The sequence below is a fragment of the Hippoglossus hippoglossus genome, chromosome 10, assembly GCF_009819705.1.
Source record: "Hippoglossus hippoglossus isolate fHipHip1 chromosome 10, fHipHip1.pri, whole genome shotgun sequence".
Classification (NCBI taxonomy): Eukaryota; Metazoa; Chordata; class Actinopteri; order Pleuronectiformes; family Pleuronectidae; genus Hippoglossus; species Hippoglossus hippoglossus.
Genome location: NC_047160.1, coordinates 13,212,258 through 13,230,843, shown reverse-complemented (window position 1 = coordinate 13,230,843; position 18,586 = coordinate 13,212,258). Strand labels below are relative to the sequence as shown.

The following is an 18,586-nucleotide window of genomic DNA, read 5'->3' as shown; positions in this document are numbered from 1 at the left end:
GTATGCAAGGTAAATATGCATTTGAAGTCAGCAGCATGTTAGCTTAGCGTAAAGACTGGTAACAGGGAGAAAACGATAAACTGTACATAAAGATGAACGACACGACTCTACTTCCTCCCACTCTTCAGAAATGAAGGTCAATAAATCTAGAGTCACAACTACAGACATGCTTTCTCTGTTTTGTACTACATATAAAAAAACATAGATGGACCAAGCATCACTGAGCTCCCAGCATTCAGCTTTGCTTGCATGCTGCAACGAGGGCGAGGCCCGGAGTGCGACCCTGGAGGCCGAGTCTAAGGTTTGGGCGCGTGAGCGGGAGGAGATGGTGGCGAGGATGGAGGCTGTGAGGCGGGACCACGAGCGGATGACGGCGCTGCAGCAGCGGCAGGAGGTGGAGCTGGAGGAGCTGCTGGACAAGCACTCTCAGCTGAGGAGCAATAACCGCAGCCTAGAGGCCCAGCACAGGGAGCTGGAGGCCAGGTACAAACACACGCTGGCTACATTAAATTAGACTCTTGAGGTGAAACACATTAAATTCTCACTGCAGCAGAGTTTTGAGTCTTTTATATATCTTTGTGAGGACGAGAGACCAGAGAAACACGTAGGAACAACACACAAACCCGCTGATACAACATCCCTAAAATATACATCTTACATCTTTCTGTCTTTCATGTATTACAAGTCATATTTTTTTGTTGGGAGTGAATTTTGTCTTTACAATCTAAAGGTACAAGGAGTTCCTGGATGGTAAAACCCAGATGGAGGAGAGAGAGAGGGAGATGAAGATGGAGCGAGAGGAGATGGGGGCAGAGGCCCAGAGGAGACTGGAGGGAAAACGAGAGCTGGAGAGGCTGAGAGAAGACAACGTGAGGTAAAGAATTCAGTCGTCTCCTGCATCATATTCATGAGATCTGATCATTCTTTCTTGCCACTCACTCTCACTGCTGCCACGTTAATTTGAATACAGGGAACAGCAGCATTAACCCGTCTACTATATATGAATTATGATAAGCAACACAGGCATTGGTTTGAATGCAAATTTACAGATAGAAATATAGAGAGGCATTCAATGCTGAGGAGCCACAGTGAACAAAACACACAAAACAAGACAGAGAAGGAATTACTTCATAGAAATATTTTTTTCCCACAATGAGCATTAAGAGTTTCATCTCATTACAAAATAAAACAAAGATGATTACTTACCTTTACCGTGCCACTGTTTTGTCAGCGATGAGTGATGCTCCACAATGTGGTCCTCATTCATTTTGTCTGACATTATGTCAAATGTGTCTATTGGTTTTAAGCAGGTCGTCCAGTAATCAGATTGTCGGTGGTTCGATCCCTGGCTCCTCCAGTCTGCTTTTGAAGTGTCCTCGGGCAAGACACTGTCCCCAAACTCCCCCTCAGTGTGCTGTATGAATGTGTTACAGGTGGAATGTGACTCGTCGCATGAAGCTACTTGAAATGCTTTTACCAGTGACAGTGGTAATTGAAAGTCCCTGTGTGTGGGTGTTGCAGGCTGCAGGCCCACCAGAAGGAGTGGTTGGCATTGCAGGTGGAGCTGTTGGCTCAGGGCTCGGTGCTGAGGGGGGAGCTGAGCACCTCCCAGCTGGAGCGGACTCGACTGGAGGGTGAGCTCAGTGCCCTCAGGGAAACCAACCAGAGCCTGGACCTCAGCAACGCCCGCCTCACCAGCCAGTACCAGGTATTAACCAGACACACACACACACACACACACACACACACACACACACACACACACACACACACACACACACACACACACACACACACACACACACACAGGAACACCATTACACAAATGCTGATACACATCAATGTTTTGTATTCATGCTGCACATTGACTATTTACATGCCAAAAAGGGATTTATGCTTCACAGTGGAAACAATCACATACATTACACTCTTGAAACAGTTTATTTTAAGTGTTATTGGGCAATTATATATTTTTATTAGGATTTCATTGCATTTTTATAGACAGTATTTTACATAGATAAAATACATCATATTATCAGTGGGGAACAGTGACTGGTTTCGAACACTTGATACAAACCCAATTTCAGTTCGACATATCAGAAAAAATGATGTATTGGTCCAAACAGAAAGTGAATACCAAGTAGCTAATAAGGAGCAGGGACGATTTTTGCCTCTAGGGGAGAATTTGCTCATCCATGTAATGCTGTCAAACACGCCCTGAATATTGAAAACATCTTTCAAGGAAACTCTCCAGAGTGTTTGAGGGATGAAACAGTTGGAGAGTGACTTCCTGTAAAAGGTTCCAGAAGTCAAGCAGCAGATGTTTTGTTCTGCTGCTTCATTCAGCTGCTTGTGAAACCACTGCTGAATCACCTGGTGGACACCTCATGAGGATCCTTTCAAATTCTGCACAACTTGGACTCAAGATCAACTGATTAGATTTCAGTGGTCAAAGGTCAAAGTGACCATTTATGAGTCTGGAAAAAAATGTATATAGACTGAAATTGCACTGGTTGGTGGAGGCATCAGCCACAGGATGGTAATTCTAGTTGATTTGGATTTTTGTTATCACTGTCACTTGGTTGAGATAACACAACTTCAATTTAGGACATAACAACCCATCTATCCATCCATCCATCCATGATCTATACTGCTTATCCTCAGAGGGTTGCAGGGGGCTGGAGTCAATCCCAGCTGACATTGGGCGAGAGGCAGGCTACATGCTGAACAGTGTATCGCAGGGCCCACATACAGAGACAAACATTAACACTTACATTTACACCTACGGACAAGTTAGTCTTCAGTTAACCTAACCCCAGTCTGCATGTCTTTGGAGTGTGGGAGGAAGCCGGAGTACTCAGAGAAAACCCACGCAGACACATGGAGAGCAGTGTAACTCCCCAAGGAATCAGACTAAGAACCCTCTTATTGTGAGGCACCCACTGTACCACCGTGCTGCCCACAATACTGACCTAAGGGAATTGTTATTCTCCTACTCTCTTTCTGTCCAAGAATTAAATAAGAATTGATACCACACTCATGTCTGTATGGTAAATATGTGGCCGTAGCCAGGTGAGCCAAAGGTAACAAAGTCCACCTACCTGCACCACCACTGCTCATTATCATGTTATTATTGTGTTGTTTTGGCTCGGAGCAGTAGTGTGGGAACCAGCAGAAACACCAACAGGTTACTGCACCTGGCCAAGAAATAGCTCAGCTCATAATTCACCATAGAACAATGACTTGTCATTTTTACACTCATGGATTAAACAAATACAACATGTTAAATTGTGAGCTTCTAGTAGGTGGATTTTCTTACCTTCAAACAGAGTCAGGTTAACTGTGTTGCCCTGATCCCTGAGCTAAGCTTACAAGCTGCTGCCTGTAGCTTCACATTTACTGTGCCGGGGGGCAATTTTTCATTTCATATAACTAGAAGCAGATTAATGCAAGAAAAATAAGAAGCACACAGAAACAGATTCTCCTGTTTAATATTTTTTTCAAATATAATTTTTGTTTCTTTAAACAATTAAATGTATCTCTATTGGTATTAATATGTCCAATTTTAACTTAATAATAATCCTCCGATTTCAGAGGTTTGTGATTTTAAGGAATGTTTTCTAAGCTCAAACATGCCTAAAGATGAAAAATGATTAAAGAGCCTTTTTTAAAAAACTTTTTCCTCTGATTATACTGATCACACCTTGTGATGTGGCCTCGCATGTGAGCCTTGGATGGTAACTCTACCTTAAGCACCTTTATGAAACTCTCAATGCTCAGTTTTTGGTCACAGCTAGAAAAAGTTGAATAAAGCAGAATGAATCGTGTGGTTGCAGTTTGTGGTTGTGTGTCTGATTGCAGTTTGTGGTTGTGTGTCTGTTGGTGAGCACCAGTGGTGGAGGAAGTACTCATTTTACTTTAGTAAAAGTAAAAATAAATAGACAAAAATATTCTCAAGTAAAGGTAAAAGTACCACTTTTCAACTTGAGTAAAAGTAAGTAACTTTTTGAGTGTAGCCTGTTTGCTAATGCAACTGTTTACTACATCATTCTGGCTGAGTGTTGGCAGTGGCCTCTTCCAAATCCATTTCAGGTGTTTCCTCTTCCTCAGTGATGCTGCAGGAGGCGGGGTCTAATCTTATTGGATCAGTGGACCAGTTCCCCGGTTGTTATTGGTTACTTTTAAAAACATGAAGAAAAACATGTGACACAATGCATCGTAAAGATGCAGAGGAGAAGAAAGTACAGATATTTTCTGATGAATGTAATTGCAAAAGGGAAAAGTATCTGAAATTAAAACTACTTAAGCAATGTACACATAAAAAAAGGAATTAAGTACAGTGTTGAAGTAAATGTAGTTTGTTGCATTCCACCACCGGTGAGCATGATACAGATGACGACTAGTGAGTCTTTGTTCCTGTTTCTGTGGCTTTGAAATACAAAATGTCAACACATTACACTACACTTCTACCTGCTTCTCTATTAGAAATGAATCAATCCTCAGAGAGATCCTTGTTCGTCCACGGTGTTTTCTATGTCAGTTTTCAGTTGCTTCTCTTGTCTACTTTGTCCGTTTTCTGTCAATGAAAGTGTGTACTAGCACACACAGGCACACACACTATCTTGGGGAAACATTCATGATGTGTTATGTACTTGCATGTGCAGCTGTTGACCCAGCTGAAGGGGAACATGGAGGAGGAGAACCGACAGTTAGCAGAGCAGAACCAGGGTCTGCTGAAAGAGAACAGGGCCTTAATGGAGCAGAGCATGGAGCGCCGTGACCAGCACTATTCCCAGCAGACGGAGTACCAGTCAGTACACACACACACACACACCAGATGATTCTGTTTCGCTGAGAATTTCTGCCGTGAAAATTGCAGCAGATTGAAGAGGGAATCGCTTTTACAACAAAGTATCTGAAATGTGTTGCTCAAATTGTAGCAACATGCAGGAGCGTTTCATGTAGGTGTGTTAGAGAAAACAAAATGTTTTACCATTTGAAACTCAGTAGAACATCGTCTGAGCTCCTGCTATGTTCATAAAATAACACTTATGTCAAGACAATTTCACAGTACAACAGCACTCAGCAGCCGTTCTTTTAAATGACTAATAGCAAGTAATAGCAGATTAATCCAGAACTAGAAGCGAGCATGCAGAGCTGGTCTCACCTTTCAAATGTTATGAGTCAAATGCCGCACAAATTACATCTGTTCATGGCTTAACCTTACATTTTTGGAAAGAACATTTTTCGACTTTGCTCAAATTACGGACTCAAATTTTTATAATATTTCATACTTTAGTGTTTAAAGGAATTTTTTTGTTCTGCACATTAAGAGGTCTGTAGTCTCCCAGCCCGGAAACACTGATGGCATAAAATCACACTGCATTGTTCAGACCGACAAAATCAAGTTTCATTTTCAGTCCATATCAGCACACCAGTATATAAGTATAAACTAATGCATATGTTTAGAGGTTTTCATGTGGTAATGGTGCACTCCTATTAAATATAATGATTGACAGTTGAGACTGACTCACGTTTGGTAGTGCATGTATCAGTGGGACCTCGCAAACACGGCCCCATCCCATGATGCTACTGTGCTGACTCCAAATGCACAATATGGCGGTGTTTGTATCCAGGATGTTTTGGCTTCCTTCGTGGATAGCTGGAGGAAGTGGCAACACATTGTCCCATCTTCATATACAGTCTGTATTTTATAGTTGGCTGCGTGGCCCCCTGGTGGCCAGAACAATGTGAAAATGTAAGATGCAACTTGTTTTCAAATGCGTTTGCCAAGAGCTAGAACGGAGCATTTCAAAGAGGTGAAAAGAGGTACTGCAGTAATGTATGGTTTGAGGAAATAATGCAAATCTTTAACAGTACAGTATGTACACCTAGTAATAGCCCCCAAAATTACAGTTATGAACCTGTACATGGCCAAAATACAAAAGTATATATACTTTAATTAGTATTCAGAGTCAGAAGAAACAATCCAGCGGTGTAAAACAGGTATAATGCATTGTTTGGAAAGCTTTAAACAAAACCTCACCAGATTCTCTGATCAGAAATTTTCTTCTGAAATATCTGATAAATTATTATCAAACCAAGACCTGAAGTCCAGAAACAAGGGCCTGCAGTGCATTTCAGAGCACATTTTTCAAACTGGAGTGTTCATTCCTGCAGTTCAGGATATTTGAGCAGGAAATGCATGTCTCTCTCCTGAGCCAGTAAAGTGCAGTGTGGCTCATTAGGTGTGAGGATGAAAACCAAACCAGTCCAAATAGGATGTGGGGGGTAGAAGGGGGCGGATGTTATTATCTCAAAGTTAGCTTGCTGAGAAAAACAGGAATTAAAAATGAAGCAAAGGTGAATCACAGACTGAACAGAGGCTGATGTGCAGCTTCTTGTTGTGTTCGTCGGTGGAATCATGGAAAGACAAAATTACAGTTGCAGTGTAATGACTGTGTTACTTATTAATCCATGTGATGCTTTATTACATGTAAACAAATACAAAATACAATAATCCACCAAATATTATATGTACTGCGTGAGTCAGATTAGAAGTAGAATTACCGCCATGCAGTTGTATACCTTTGACAACCGATGCAGTTTCCGCCTACATACATTTTGTCTGAGTGACCTTTGACATTTGGCCTCAAAAATCGAATCAGCTCACCCTTGTCTTCAACTGAATGTTTGACCAAAGTTTGAATAAATTCCCCCAAGTTGTTCTTGAGATATTGTGTTCAAAATAATGGGACAGATAGACGGACAACATGAAAACTGCACTGTTGCAGAAGCATAAAAATATATGTATAGTTGTAAGAGTACATCTAAGATAAGATGCCTCACAAACATAACTCTTCAGTTGAGGCACTTCACAGGCATCGCAGCTCCTTTGCGTCTCTGCAGTTTCTTATATCTTTATGTCTCTGCACCAGTGACAGATGTGGCCTGAGGCATTATGTTTTGTGGTGGTCCATCCGTCCGCCCCGCTCTCGTGAACATTATATATCACGAACACCTTGGGTGAATTTCTTCAAAAATGTTCACTTCGACTTGAGGTTGAAATGAGTAGATTTTGTTGCGACAAAGGTCAAAGTCATGGAGACTGTCATGGAGACAGAAAAGCATGGTTCTGGTCATACACCAATTACAGTATATAGTAATACTTTAATACTTTCACCACGTACATGAGTCAGGAGAGAGGTGTGAACAGCAAGGAAGTAATTTTAGTTTTTGTCTGTTGAAATATTCATTCATTTGGTGCAACGTACATTGGGAGAAATGTTGTGGATCCAGTGAGCAAACATGTGGAGGCATCAAAAGTTTTCATAAAATGAATCAAACTGGCCTTCAAGGGTGGGTGCTTGATTAAATTCAAATAAAATTGATACTAATCGCCTACAATTTAATCACTTGGTTTTAGTTGATGCTGATACTGAAAAAGGGGGATTTTAAAGAGGCGATACTGCACAGATCTGAGCATAGAAATAAACAGTATTTAATTAGAAAACATGTGATAAGATAGATTAGCCTTTTCATGAATGTGAAAACAAGGCCCACAGCAATGCCAGCAGCTCTGTGAGGCTGTACAAAGGAACAGTGGAGTTTTGAGCTTAATGCTAAAGTCAGCATGCTAATATGCTAATGCTAAACATGTATCTTACCAGGTGTCCAGCTAGCACATAACACAAGGTAAAGCTGAGCCTGCTGCTAATTCGCTTTTAAGTATAAAATCGGCAATTTTCAAGGCAATCTATCCTATATATTAATGAGACATTTCATTTAAAACCACTGATGTGAACCTCATGGTGGCGCTAGAGGAATCTTTCCTGATTTTAGAGTGTATTAGCGTTGGTATTATCAACAAATTAAAGTTAATTCAAACTGCACCAAATGATACGTGTGTGTTATTTACAACCATGTTTGTATGGTTGCCAGGCTGTTAGCGTGGCTTAAAATGTACCAAGACCTTGATATTAACCGAAACCTCTTATTTTCCACCACTGACCTTCGCTCAGCTGATCTAACATCCCTGATTGTTTCCACCCACAACGTGTCAGTAACCGACAGTCGGCTTGACAGTCACAGACTTTGTGTGCTGAACCTGCACACGATTTCTCATCATGTTTATCGATACCACAGCTGGAACTCTGAACCCTCTGCTCATCAGCAGCACATATGACCAGGAACATCCACATGCAGCCTCTTTTCTGATCTGATCATAGGATCTGATGCTTTAAAAAGAATCCAGTTCAAGAAGCACAGCGGGCTCAATTTCACAGCAGTCAGTTTATAGGCATAATAAATGCATGAAATGAATCAAACAGACCGTCCTACTCAGTTTTTTTCTTTATGCTCGCCTCAGCTGCTTTATTCTGATGCTTCACATGTTTTCCCTCAGGGAGAAGTTGGGCGAGCTCCGTCGGGAGAAGCAGAAGTTGGTGGAGAAGATTATGGATCAGTACAGAGTCCTTGAGCCCAGCATGCAACCTCCAACCATCAAGGCCAAGTACTGTATAAGTATTCTATATATACACACACACACACACACACACACACACACACACACACACACACACACACACACACATGTATATGTATGTATACATATATACTGTATATATATATATATAGAGAGAGAGACAGAGAGAGACAGGATCAGGGAGAGCAGAGAGAGTTTAATCCAACTTCAATCAAGTTAAAAATCCAGCTGGTGGCTGACTTATATCCCTGAAGTGAGAATTAGGCTATGGCTGTTGTCAACTACTACTACTGTACACCACCTCCTCAGCACCAAGCAGCAGAAAGACAGTTAGCGTAGTGGCTGGAACATTTAGCAGCTACGGTAAAGGGCTGGATATTACCCTGAGGTGTTGGTAGCAACCAAAAACAGAGCAAAAAGTCAATATGTGATATAAATTCATCGGATGGACACAAACCTGACTCCAAATAAACATCCATGTTACTCTCTGCTAGATAAATAAACTAAAAGGCGGAATATGTCAATGTTGTTTGCTGCTCCCAAGTGGCCAGGAAATGAGTTATGTAAAAAAAAAAATATATATATATATATATATATCTGTTATTGAAGGATTAAGAAATGTAAAAACACATCACAAAATATTTTCCAAAGTAAAAACGTACAAATATAAACAAAGTAATTTAGGATGAAAGTGCAAGGGGGATAATGACGGTGGAAAATGTTTTAACATCATTTGCACTTCTGTCAGGTTTATCTATGACTAATAAGTTAAGTATTATCTCAGAATTTGAGTGGAATTTAAGTTGGATATTTGTGTCAAAGAGGAGCTAATTGAACTCTGTTTTTTATTGCTATTGCCTCACAATGAGAGGCATCCCTAATGTTGCGTACACTCTGTAGGGATGGGCATTAATCCAGGAACACTCCTCTGAGTCTTGAAACAACAAGAGATACTATATGGTTTTAAAAATTATGCTATTTTACACTTGTGTCATTGTGATGACAATTGGCCATCACTCAAAAAAAAGACTGTTGATATTCAGCCCTAGGTTAACCATTCGACTTTTCTTCTGAATCTTTTGTTGGGCTGAAACAAGTATCTCTGCAGGTGGCAAATCCCCAAAAAATTAAATGATGATTAAATTAGTTAATTCTATTGTTTTCACACTGTGAAAAAAGCTGTAATTTTTGCCTGTATCTTGTAAACTGAATGTGTTCAGGTTCACAAGTCGTACTTTATTGGGGCCTTAAACTTAGGTCGTTTGACTACATACAACATTTTCTTCTATAAAATGTTGAGGTTTCAGAGAGTTTGATGTTTAATTCAATTCAATTCAATTTTACTGTGAGGACGGCCTCTTTCTGGTTCCCTACAATGAGTCTAGTAGTGCTCTATAAAAGGAGGAGGATTTAACTCCGTTCTCACAAAGATGCTGCAGACATGCGTCAGAATAAGAATGCCAAATGGTGAACCGAGGTCACAGCCTTTGTGTGTTTTGAGTACAGCGCTCTCGGTTCACTCAGTGGAAGCTCGTCTGTGTCTCATTTGACGGTTGACAAGTATTTTGTGCCATAAATGTAACATGTAGTGATTAGTATTGTTGTGTACAAATTGTTCAGCTGTCACGAAAGTGCGTTCTGTCCTCTGTGCTACGATTTAATATGGTAATGACTTTTTAATTATATCATTTACAAATTGATTTCCTTGATGCCATGTTTAATGTGCTTTGTTTAGCATGATAAATGACAGTCGCCAACTTAAAAGTGAAATTCTGTATCAAGCAACAAAGGCTGCATGATGCGCAATTCATCACTGTGAACAAGATGCAACTAGTGACACTTGGTATCCTCCTCCTGTTTCCTGGAAAACCAGGGCGCGCGCACACACACACACACACACACACACTCACACACACACACACACACACACACACACACACACACACAATCCCAGACTTTCTTGGGTTTACCTCATCCCTCTTTGATAATGGTCCCTGTCCTCTGTGTCCTCATAGGAAATCTAACTGGATTGCAGACAGGATGAAGAAGCTAATCAAACCGCGTGGAGGAGGAAGAGAGGGACGTACCCTCTTCACCGCCGCAGGCAGCGTGGAAAACCTGGCCGACAGCACTGAATTTACATCAGACACACACACACCTCAGTCTGGTGAGACCACACATAAACACCAACCCTCTTTCTTTCTCTCTCACACAAACACAAGCCCATTGGTTTTCACAAAGATATGCTCTCATGCTCAACCCATCACGCAAGGCTACAGGCATGCATACAAATCATCTCATGACTACCAAGTGTGGTCGGCATTGATACCACGCTCTTCTCTTCAGATCTCCCCGTAGAGCGCCAAGACTCACTGAGGCTGGCGTTCTCTGCTAACCACATGTTGAAAGGCAAAATTCGAGGCACAGACACAGAGAGAGGAAAAAAGGAAAACCCTCTGCAGATGTTTTTCAAAGCCCTAACCTGCGCTTACAACATGCTTATCTCTCTTTTTGACACACTGTTACTGCCCATTTAAATTTTATTCTTCCCTCCTCCTCCTCCCTCCTGGCTCTCTGTCCCTTGAGTTCTCTCAATTGTCTCGCAGGTAGATAAAGCAGAAAATCTCCCGAAAATGTATTTGAACCGTTGTATTTGAAAGACGATGAGGAAACACCACAAGTACAAGTGAAATAATTCAAATTCTAGTTTTATTTGTCCTGAGTAAACAAGAGAATTTGGGATTTTTGTTGAAACTGAGAGAGAGATTGTTTGAGTCCTAAACAATTCCAACAAAAACTCCACTCCTTACTAGTGACTATGCTGTGGCGACCATTCCCATAGCACCTGCATTTAACCCTGAAACTGACCTGCTTTATAGCTGGTCAAAGTGACATTAACCACTGGTCTCAGGTCAGTTTTTATGCTCCAGCTGGTGTTATGAGTCTCTGAACATACGACAAGTTTCTAACTAAGGCTCACAGTCAGAATTAAGTTATTTCAATTTGATATAATTCCCTGTCAATAGGTTAGGATTGTAAATCTCCTCAGAAAATAAGTGAAACATGGATATATACATTTTGGTTGCCTTGTTTATGCATTTTAATAGAGTCCAAATTTTTATCTAAGGAGCATTACAATTATATATTTAAAATTCTAATTATTTCTCAGTATCATCTCTGTTATTATCATAAATTTATTTTCAAATATAATTCTACATTTAAATGTAATAATACTCTATAAGAATAAAGAGATGAGCTCCTGCACACAGTCAGTACATTTATTGAGCAACAACATTAAAGCCAATAAACTCAATCAAAAGATGCTGTTGTTTCTTTTTGAGTTTAATGTCTGAAATGTTGCTTTTTCAATTGTGTAATTTATTTTGTCTTCATTCTTTTCTTTGTTCTCATGTGTTCTTGTGCATTGGCCAAATGTGCATTAGACAATATTTTTCTTAAATGCCATCGAGGCAAAGGGAATTTAAATTACTTTGCTACTATTTACACATAAATGGATAAATACTTGAGATATGTGCTTAACTACGCTACATGAATGTGGGTTGCAAACCATTTACTTTTACCTGTTTACATACTTACAGTATAAAAGGTTTTATACTTTTTATACTGTACACTCACAGTGTACAGTATAAAAAGATGAACAGATGAACTGCTGCTGATGCGTGGCCATCAGCAGCAGTTTTCAGGACATAATGAGCTGCTCAAGGACATTTGACATGTGTTCAGGAGGAGCCAGGATTCAAACCACTAACCTTGTGATTAATGGCAGACGAGCTCCACCACCTGAGTTACAGTTACACACATTTCTTGATTCATTTCTGCACCTGCCACCATATAAGTCACTAAAACTGCAACTGGAAGAAAGGTTCTTATGTACTTGTTCTTTTGTACTCGCAGATGATTACCTGAGGTCAAAATGTCGACCTATAGATCTCAACCTTCAGTATTAGATCACTACCTCTGTACAAACATGGGATTTAGATGATAATAACCATTTCTCAACTCCTGACTTCCTTTCACACTGTTTCCAGATCCCCGCAGTGCTCCGGTCTCTCCCTCTCCCTTGAGAAAAACTGCATCCGAGACAGAACCAGACATTTCACTCCCCGGGACTCCACCCTCACGCTCCGGCTCCGGGGGCCGTCGTAAACTGGGATCTCGTCATGGCTGGGGGATGGGCTTGGTCAGAGGAGGCTCTGGAGTTTCCCAATCATTCAGTCCTGGTGACAACAAGACACATCCCCGTCAGCAGCTGCGCTCCAACCTGAACACGTCCAGCGTCCTCTGGGAAAAAGAGAGGGGCGAAACAAGCGCACCTCAGACAGCAGATGCACGGTTGACCAATCAGGAAAGTGTCGAGGGGAACGAAGGGAAAGGTAAGGAGGAGAAAGTACAGTGATGAAAATGGGATTTTATGTCTCTGCACTTTAGAGATGTCTGACCAGATTTTCACTTGTCTGATTGTTTATTTGTTTATTGCATAATATGACAGGGGATAAAGTGATCAGTATTTCCGTCGGTAGTGGTGCCTTTTGATATTGTGGGTTTCATTTGTCTTTTTTTCTCTCTAATTCCATGGCAATAACTTTGACTTGTACAATTTGAGAGTAGATTTTTTTTAAGAAAACCCCTAAATTGAGTTTTTCAAGGAACATAAAAATGATAATCAAGTAGTGACGTGATAACATTTGATATTCTGGGTAATTTTGGTTGACATTTTTATTTTTGTTTATTTCCATTCAGTTAATCAATTTTGATATGTGTTTTTGTGTGTGTGTGTGTGTGTGTGTGTGTGTGTGTGTGTGTGTGTGTGTGTGTGTGTTCTTCATCACTGAGAGAAATGTTACCACTTCATGTAACTGTGATAGCACCAAATGTCATCTCATGATGACTCATATTTTAAAGTACTTGTTTTTAAAAGTGTGTAGCACATCGGAATAGATCAAAGAGGCAAGAGAGTCACTCAGAAAACAGATTATACTTTTTTTAATTAAAACGTGTGTATGCATATTACTCTGTGATCCTCTCTGCCTTCCAGACAATCAACAGTCCGGTGACAACACGCCGACGGCCTGAGAAAGATCTACAGTCTCCACTAAAAGCACTGTTTTGTGCTGTGCTTCCAGAAAACTGTTTTGATACCGCTCTTTGTATGTCTGACTATTTTAAGTACAAGATCCTTGTAGTATTTTTGAATATTTTTGAATGAATAAATCATTTACCAGTGTTGCTGAGTTGTGAATGAATAAACCACCTGTCAATAGTGAGGAGCTCTAAATCTGACAGTAAATTATTATTCGGACATTAGAAGAATATCAGAAATAATAGAGAAACTGACCATGCTATTTTTACTGACTGTATTTATCTCTAACCAGCTCATTTATATTCATTAAGTTTTTACCGGTTTTTACCTGTTTGGTCTTAACATAAATGTACTTATATATTTCATAATAACATTTCTTTCAACTTTACCCAAACTCATTCCCTAACATAAACCTTATCATAGAGGTAATTTTAGCCCAAATCATAATCGTTTCCTTTGTATCTAAATCTAACTGTAACTCAACACTAAAGGTGTCACATTAGAAAACACTGTATTCAGTTTAATTGTGAGACTTGTTGGTAACATCTTCAGAATAATTAAGGACTGAGTAACACACTGAACACCATCCAACCTTCTCAGCTAATAATAGTTATTCAGCTAATTCTAACTTTAGTCATGAATCTACAGCAGCCGGTCGACCCAGTGTTAATCATCCACAGATTGAATGTCAAATGATAAGTGTAAAACTTTATACTGTTATTTATTTATTTGTCAGTTTTAGTGCTGTATATATACATTGTGAAAATACCTAAGTAGAGAATATCTGGAGTGTGTAAAGAAACACTCCATTGAAGATGTTCAGAGAAGAAATCAGGAATATATAAAGTAAAGTGTTATATCTTCTCAATGGGCTGGGGAAGGATTGGTGTTAAATCCCCTTTCCATTGTACACTATTTCCTTCGGTCCAGTTATCCACTCGCATGGCTTCTCATATCACTTTTATGCAGACAACTCACAACTGTACCTTTCAGTATCGAACATTGACCCAACAGTCTTGGCATGAGTCATGAGTCTCTGCTTGTTTGTCAGGGATGAAGGAACGCCACCTTCAACTGGACCCCGACCATGCCATGTTTAATGACCAGGATTTGTTGCTGTTGTGAACGCGTGTGAGCAGAGAACCTCCCACTGGGTTGTGAATGTGTGAAAGGCAAACTGCGGAGAAAGCCCGGACCCAACGCTCCTGAATTCCTATTTTACATGCATGGTGAGACCTTTACAGAAGCTCCAGAATGTGGTGTCACATCTGGTTTAGGATCTGCCAAAAAGGCCATATCACTGCGCTGCTCATCCACTTCCACTGGCTAGCCATGTCCACCTGCTAAAAATTCTCAGAGGATTATTATCTTGCATTGTTAATCCTTGCACACAAGGCAATCACCGTAGACTGTTCGTGCTTGTGGCTCCCTGATGTTGGAACGAGCCACCGAATGCTATCTAACTTCAAGAACCTCATGAGGACTGATCTTTTCTGAGGGGACCTCCTCATCTAACGCCTCTACCACCCAGATATAACCACCACTTTGCAATTTCTGTTTACCTGATCCTCTTCACTTTGTCTTATTGAACAAATGTAGCACTTTGTTCTCTCTCCTTCTCTCTCACTGTACTGAAGCGTCAGTGTTGTCTCTCAATCATAAGTTGCTTTGCATAAAAGCGTCTCTCAAATGAGTAAATCTAAATGTAGTTCAGCAGTGGATGAAATAAACAAGTGGAGCAGATCAGGTAGAAGAGAAGCCCTCATATGCTAATTTTACTTTAAATTCAGTGCTAGAAGCGTCTCATCTCGTCTTTCATAAACCTTCATAGGATTAACTATGAAATGTTCAGTGTTCCTGCTGTTTCCTCTGATCACCTCTTCCTCAAGTTGGCTCACTCAAAGTAAAAAAGTATCACTTTTAAGTGCTGATCACATACTCTGTGAGACATGCTTCAAGGTAAAAGGAGAAGCTGTTAGGTACCAGGTATGTTGAATATTAGCTCTGAAACAAGGTCAACCAAAAGCATAAAGATCTCTGGAATCGACAAATCAGACAAATGTGCCACAGAAATTGATTTGAGATTAATATTAAAGTAAAGACCTGAGACTAAATTATAAATAAACCGGCAGTGGATTTTTGAGGCATCTCTCTGAAGGTCGCATTTATCCAGTGAGCCGGATAAATACGTACGTCTAATAATAAACCCCCAGATCAGATCAGTGAACAATGGGATGAGCTTGGAGAAACTCGACCATCTGGCTCAAATATGGTTGAAAAAAACCATTTCATTTTAGGATTCCAGAATAAATCCATTCATTGATCTAACGGCAAACGAACTGCACTTTAATGAGAATCCTCCCTAACTCCTATCGCTGTCGCACCAAATGGTGTCATTGTGGAGCTGGCCTGGCCTCTGTCAACACACAGACAGACAGATGGATGAAGAGAGGAGTATTAGCATGCAGCTCTCTGAATGAGCAGGCCTGAGAGATCATCATGAAGCTGAAAGGGTCCACTTATAAGACTGGCAAAGTCCAAAGAGCCTCTGCTTCGGATTAGGACGAGGACATGTCAGCGTTTCTGGTCAGGGTTGATGTTTTTTGGGTGCGCGTGCTGCAGGAGACGATACTAAGGTTACTGGCAGGCTGCAGCTCTTTCTCTCCAGCCAGCCCTCTCCAAACACACATCCCGAATTACGCAAATGACAAATGGGCCGCTAATACAATTCATGAATTATGTAGTTGTCATGGTGACATTAATCAAAAAGCAGGCCCCTCTCTCGGATCCGAACATTGTGTTTGTTGAATTGAGATGCACAATGGGGGCTGCACACCGAGCCGCCTGAGTGAGCGCAGGGCAAAGCGATAGCAAGATATTGGTTCTGCCAGTCACTCAGTGGTTTATTATGAGTGCAATGCAACAATCACATGCCCCCAGGCACACAGACAGACAGTGCCCACAGACAAACAGTGAAGGGTAAAGCTTTAAATTCTCCGCGGAGGAGCCTTGCGGTTGTCCACACAGCGAGTGCATTCAAGAGCTCCTTTTTTCCATTTATGAACCTCTGCGCATAATCAAGGAATTCTTAAAGAGGAGCACTTGAAAAGAAGAATGAATTAAAAAAAAGCAGTAATGTGATTCATTTCCTAAATGACCCTTGTTTATTCACCACGATCTCCGGCTGCGTCCTGAGGGAGGGCGATGTCCCCGCGAGCATACGAAGCAGCAGTAACATAAAATCAGTCAAAAAAAAAAGCCTTGAAGGGATCAACAAAGTAGTGAGAGAAAAGTCTTTGCTCAAAGTGAGTGATTAAGTGTCATCTCCACTCTTGATCCCAGAAGCGATGAATGATGGATGGCTGCCTCATCTGACATCACGCTTGGATTTCAAGAGTCTGCTCAGCTGCTTAGTTATCGAGCACCTGAGGGGCATCGAACTATCTGCGAAAACCACTTTTTAATCTTGTGTTTTAGCCTCCGTCCTCTTGTAAAGCTCCTTTTCTTCTCTCTCTTCCTGATTCTCAGTGAAGGTTTTTCCCCTAATTTTTCCATCCAAGCAGACGCTCTCCACCTCTCTGGCCTTGTATATCTTTCCTCATCACGCCCCCCCCCCCCACCCGTTTACCTCCATTCCTTGCCTGAGCCATCAAATTTTAATGACTGTCTTACTAAAGAGCCCCCAGCGACCAAAAACCTCACTTAAACCACTTAGTCCACTAACGGAACAGGTTGGGCATCCTAAATACTGAGATGTGCACTCGATTTTTGTTCTGGTGACTGCGTCTGTGATGAATTTGTGCGAATATCAAGTAAATCCAAATCAAGCTGCTTTCGACTCTTCACTGGCTCGTCTCTGCAGTCCGGCTGATTTAGAATCTGCGCACGCCACCGAAACTTCACTTTGGTTTGATAAAAAGTTGTAATTCTTTGATTGTTGTTGAGCATTTTCCCCCAGCAGAGGCCCCTCGGTGGGGCAGGCACAGAGACTAGAGAGCGACGAGGTGATCTTTGATCGAGAAGTGGTTGTGTAATTCAATTAATTATGTTTTGCCTCGGGCAACAGAATCAGTGAGGGGATCACTGAGAGGGAACACAATACAAGTAGGTGGAAAAATAACAAGTGGAGTGAGTGTGTGTGTGTGTGTGTTTCTGTCTGTGTGTGTCTGTGTGTGTCTGACCCTGCAACCTCGCCTCCCCACAAAACTGTCAAAATCTCAGTGCTTTCAGCGAGCTTTTACTCAATGAGGTTAGCCCAAAGGTGAGCGTGTTCATCTATACTTCCCTCCCCAGCCTCCATCCATCTCTCCCTTCTCTCCTTCTGTTTCATCATTCTCTCTCTCTCTCTCTCTCTCTCTCTCTCTCTCTCTCTCTCTCTCTCTCTCTCTCTCTCTCTCTCTGCTTCGTTCAGGATCGCTCCTCTCATAACAGTTTGTCCCTGCAGCTCCCGTCGCGCCTCCTCCTCCCTCCTCCTCCCTCCTCCTCCCTCATGCACTCCCTTTCTCTCCCCCAGTGTATTAAGGGGCTTTGACGCTCTCAGTAAAAGCTGATTTATTCTCTGGGTGGTATCGATCGGTTTCTGCATTAAAGATCATAATTCATTACCCCGGCCCCTTTTAATACATTAAACACTCAAAATAAAAATAAAATAACCCCCCACCCCTCCCACCCAGACTCTCTGTGTCCTGAGGGTCCGGGAAAACACTCTTGTCGAGACGTCCGGCCTGTCGCCCTGCGCCCCAGAGCTCCCTCCACCTGTGTCTGTGTGTGAGTGTGGGACTGACTCAGACTAAGATACAGCAACACACTCCTCTCTGTATACACACACTCACACAGTCTGATACAGGGGAGACACATCGCACACAGACACACAGCGAGGAATCACAATTTAAAAGTTGAACAGTAGATAGTCTGTGGCAACAACTATTAAGAAAACAAGTCGCTTTAGTAACCTATGAGGACGAAAATAAAAAAAACACTGTGGATAATTAATTGTGAAA

The 18,586-nt window shown here is 41.3% G+C and overlaps 1 protein-coding gene across 2 annotated transcripts in view; it reads left to right on the top strand.

Moving 5' to 3' along the window:
• The window catches only part of ccdc88b (coiled-coil domain containing 88B), a 45,654-nt gene extending 31,924 nt beyond the window's left edge, over window positions 1-13,730 (top strand). For both annotated transcript variants that reach the window (XM_034597193.1, XM_034597194.1), the window contains 8 exons: window positions 206-483; window positions 731-874; window positions 1,522-1,708; window positions 4,665-4,810; window positions 8,405-8,512; window positions 10,501-10,652; window positions 12,535-12,879; window positions 13,542-13,730. In XM_034597193.1, the coding sequence (XP_034453084.1) occupies window positions 206-483; window positions 731-874; window positions 1,522-1,708; window positions 4,665-4,810; window positions 8,405-8,512; window positions 10,501-10,652; window positions 12,535-12,879; window positions 13,542-13,579 (1,398 nt within the window). In that variant the 3' untranslated portion in view covers window positions 13,580-13,730. The remainder of the gene's footprint in view (window positions 1-205; window positions 484-730; window positions 875-1,521; window positions 1,709-4,664; window positions 4,811-8,404; window positions 8,513-10,500; window positions 10,653-12,534; window positions 12,880-13,541) is intronic.
• Window positions 13,731-18,586: the final 4,856 nt, after the last annotated feature.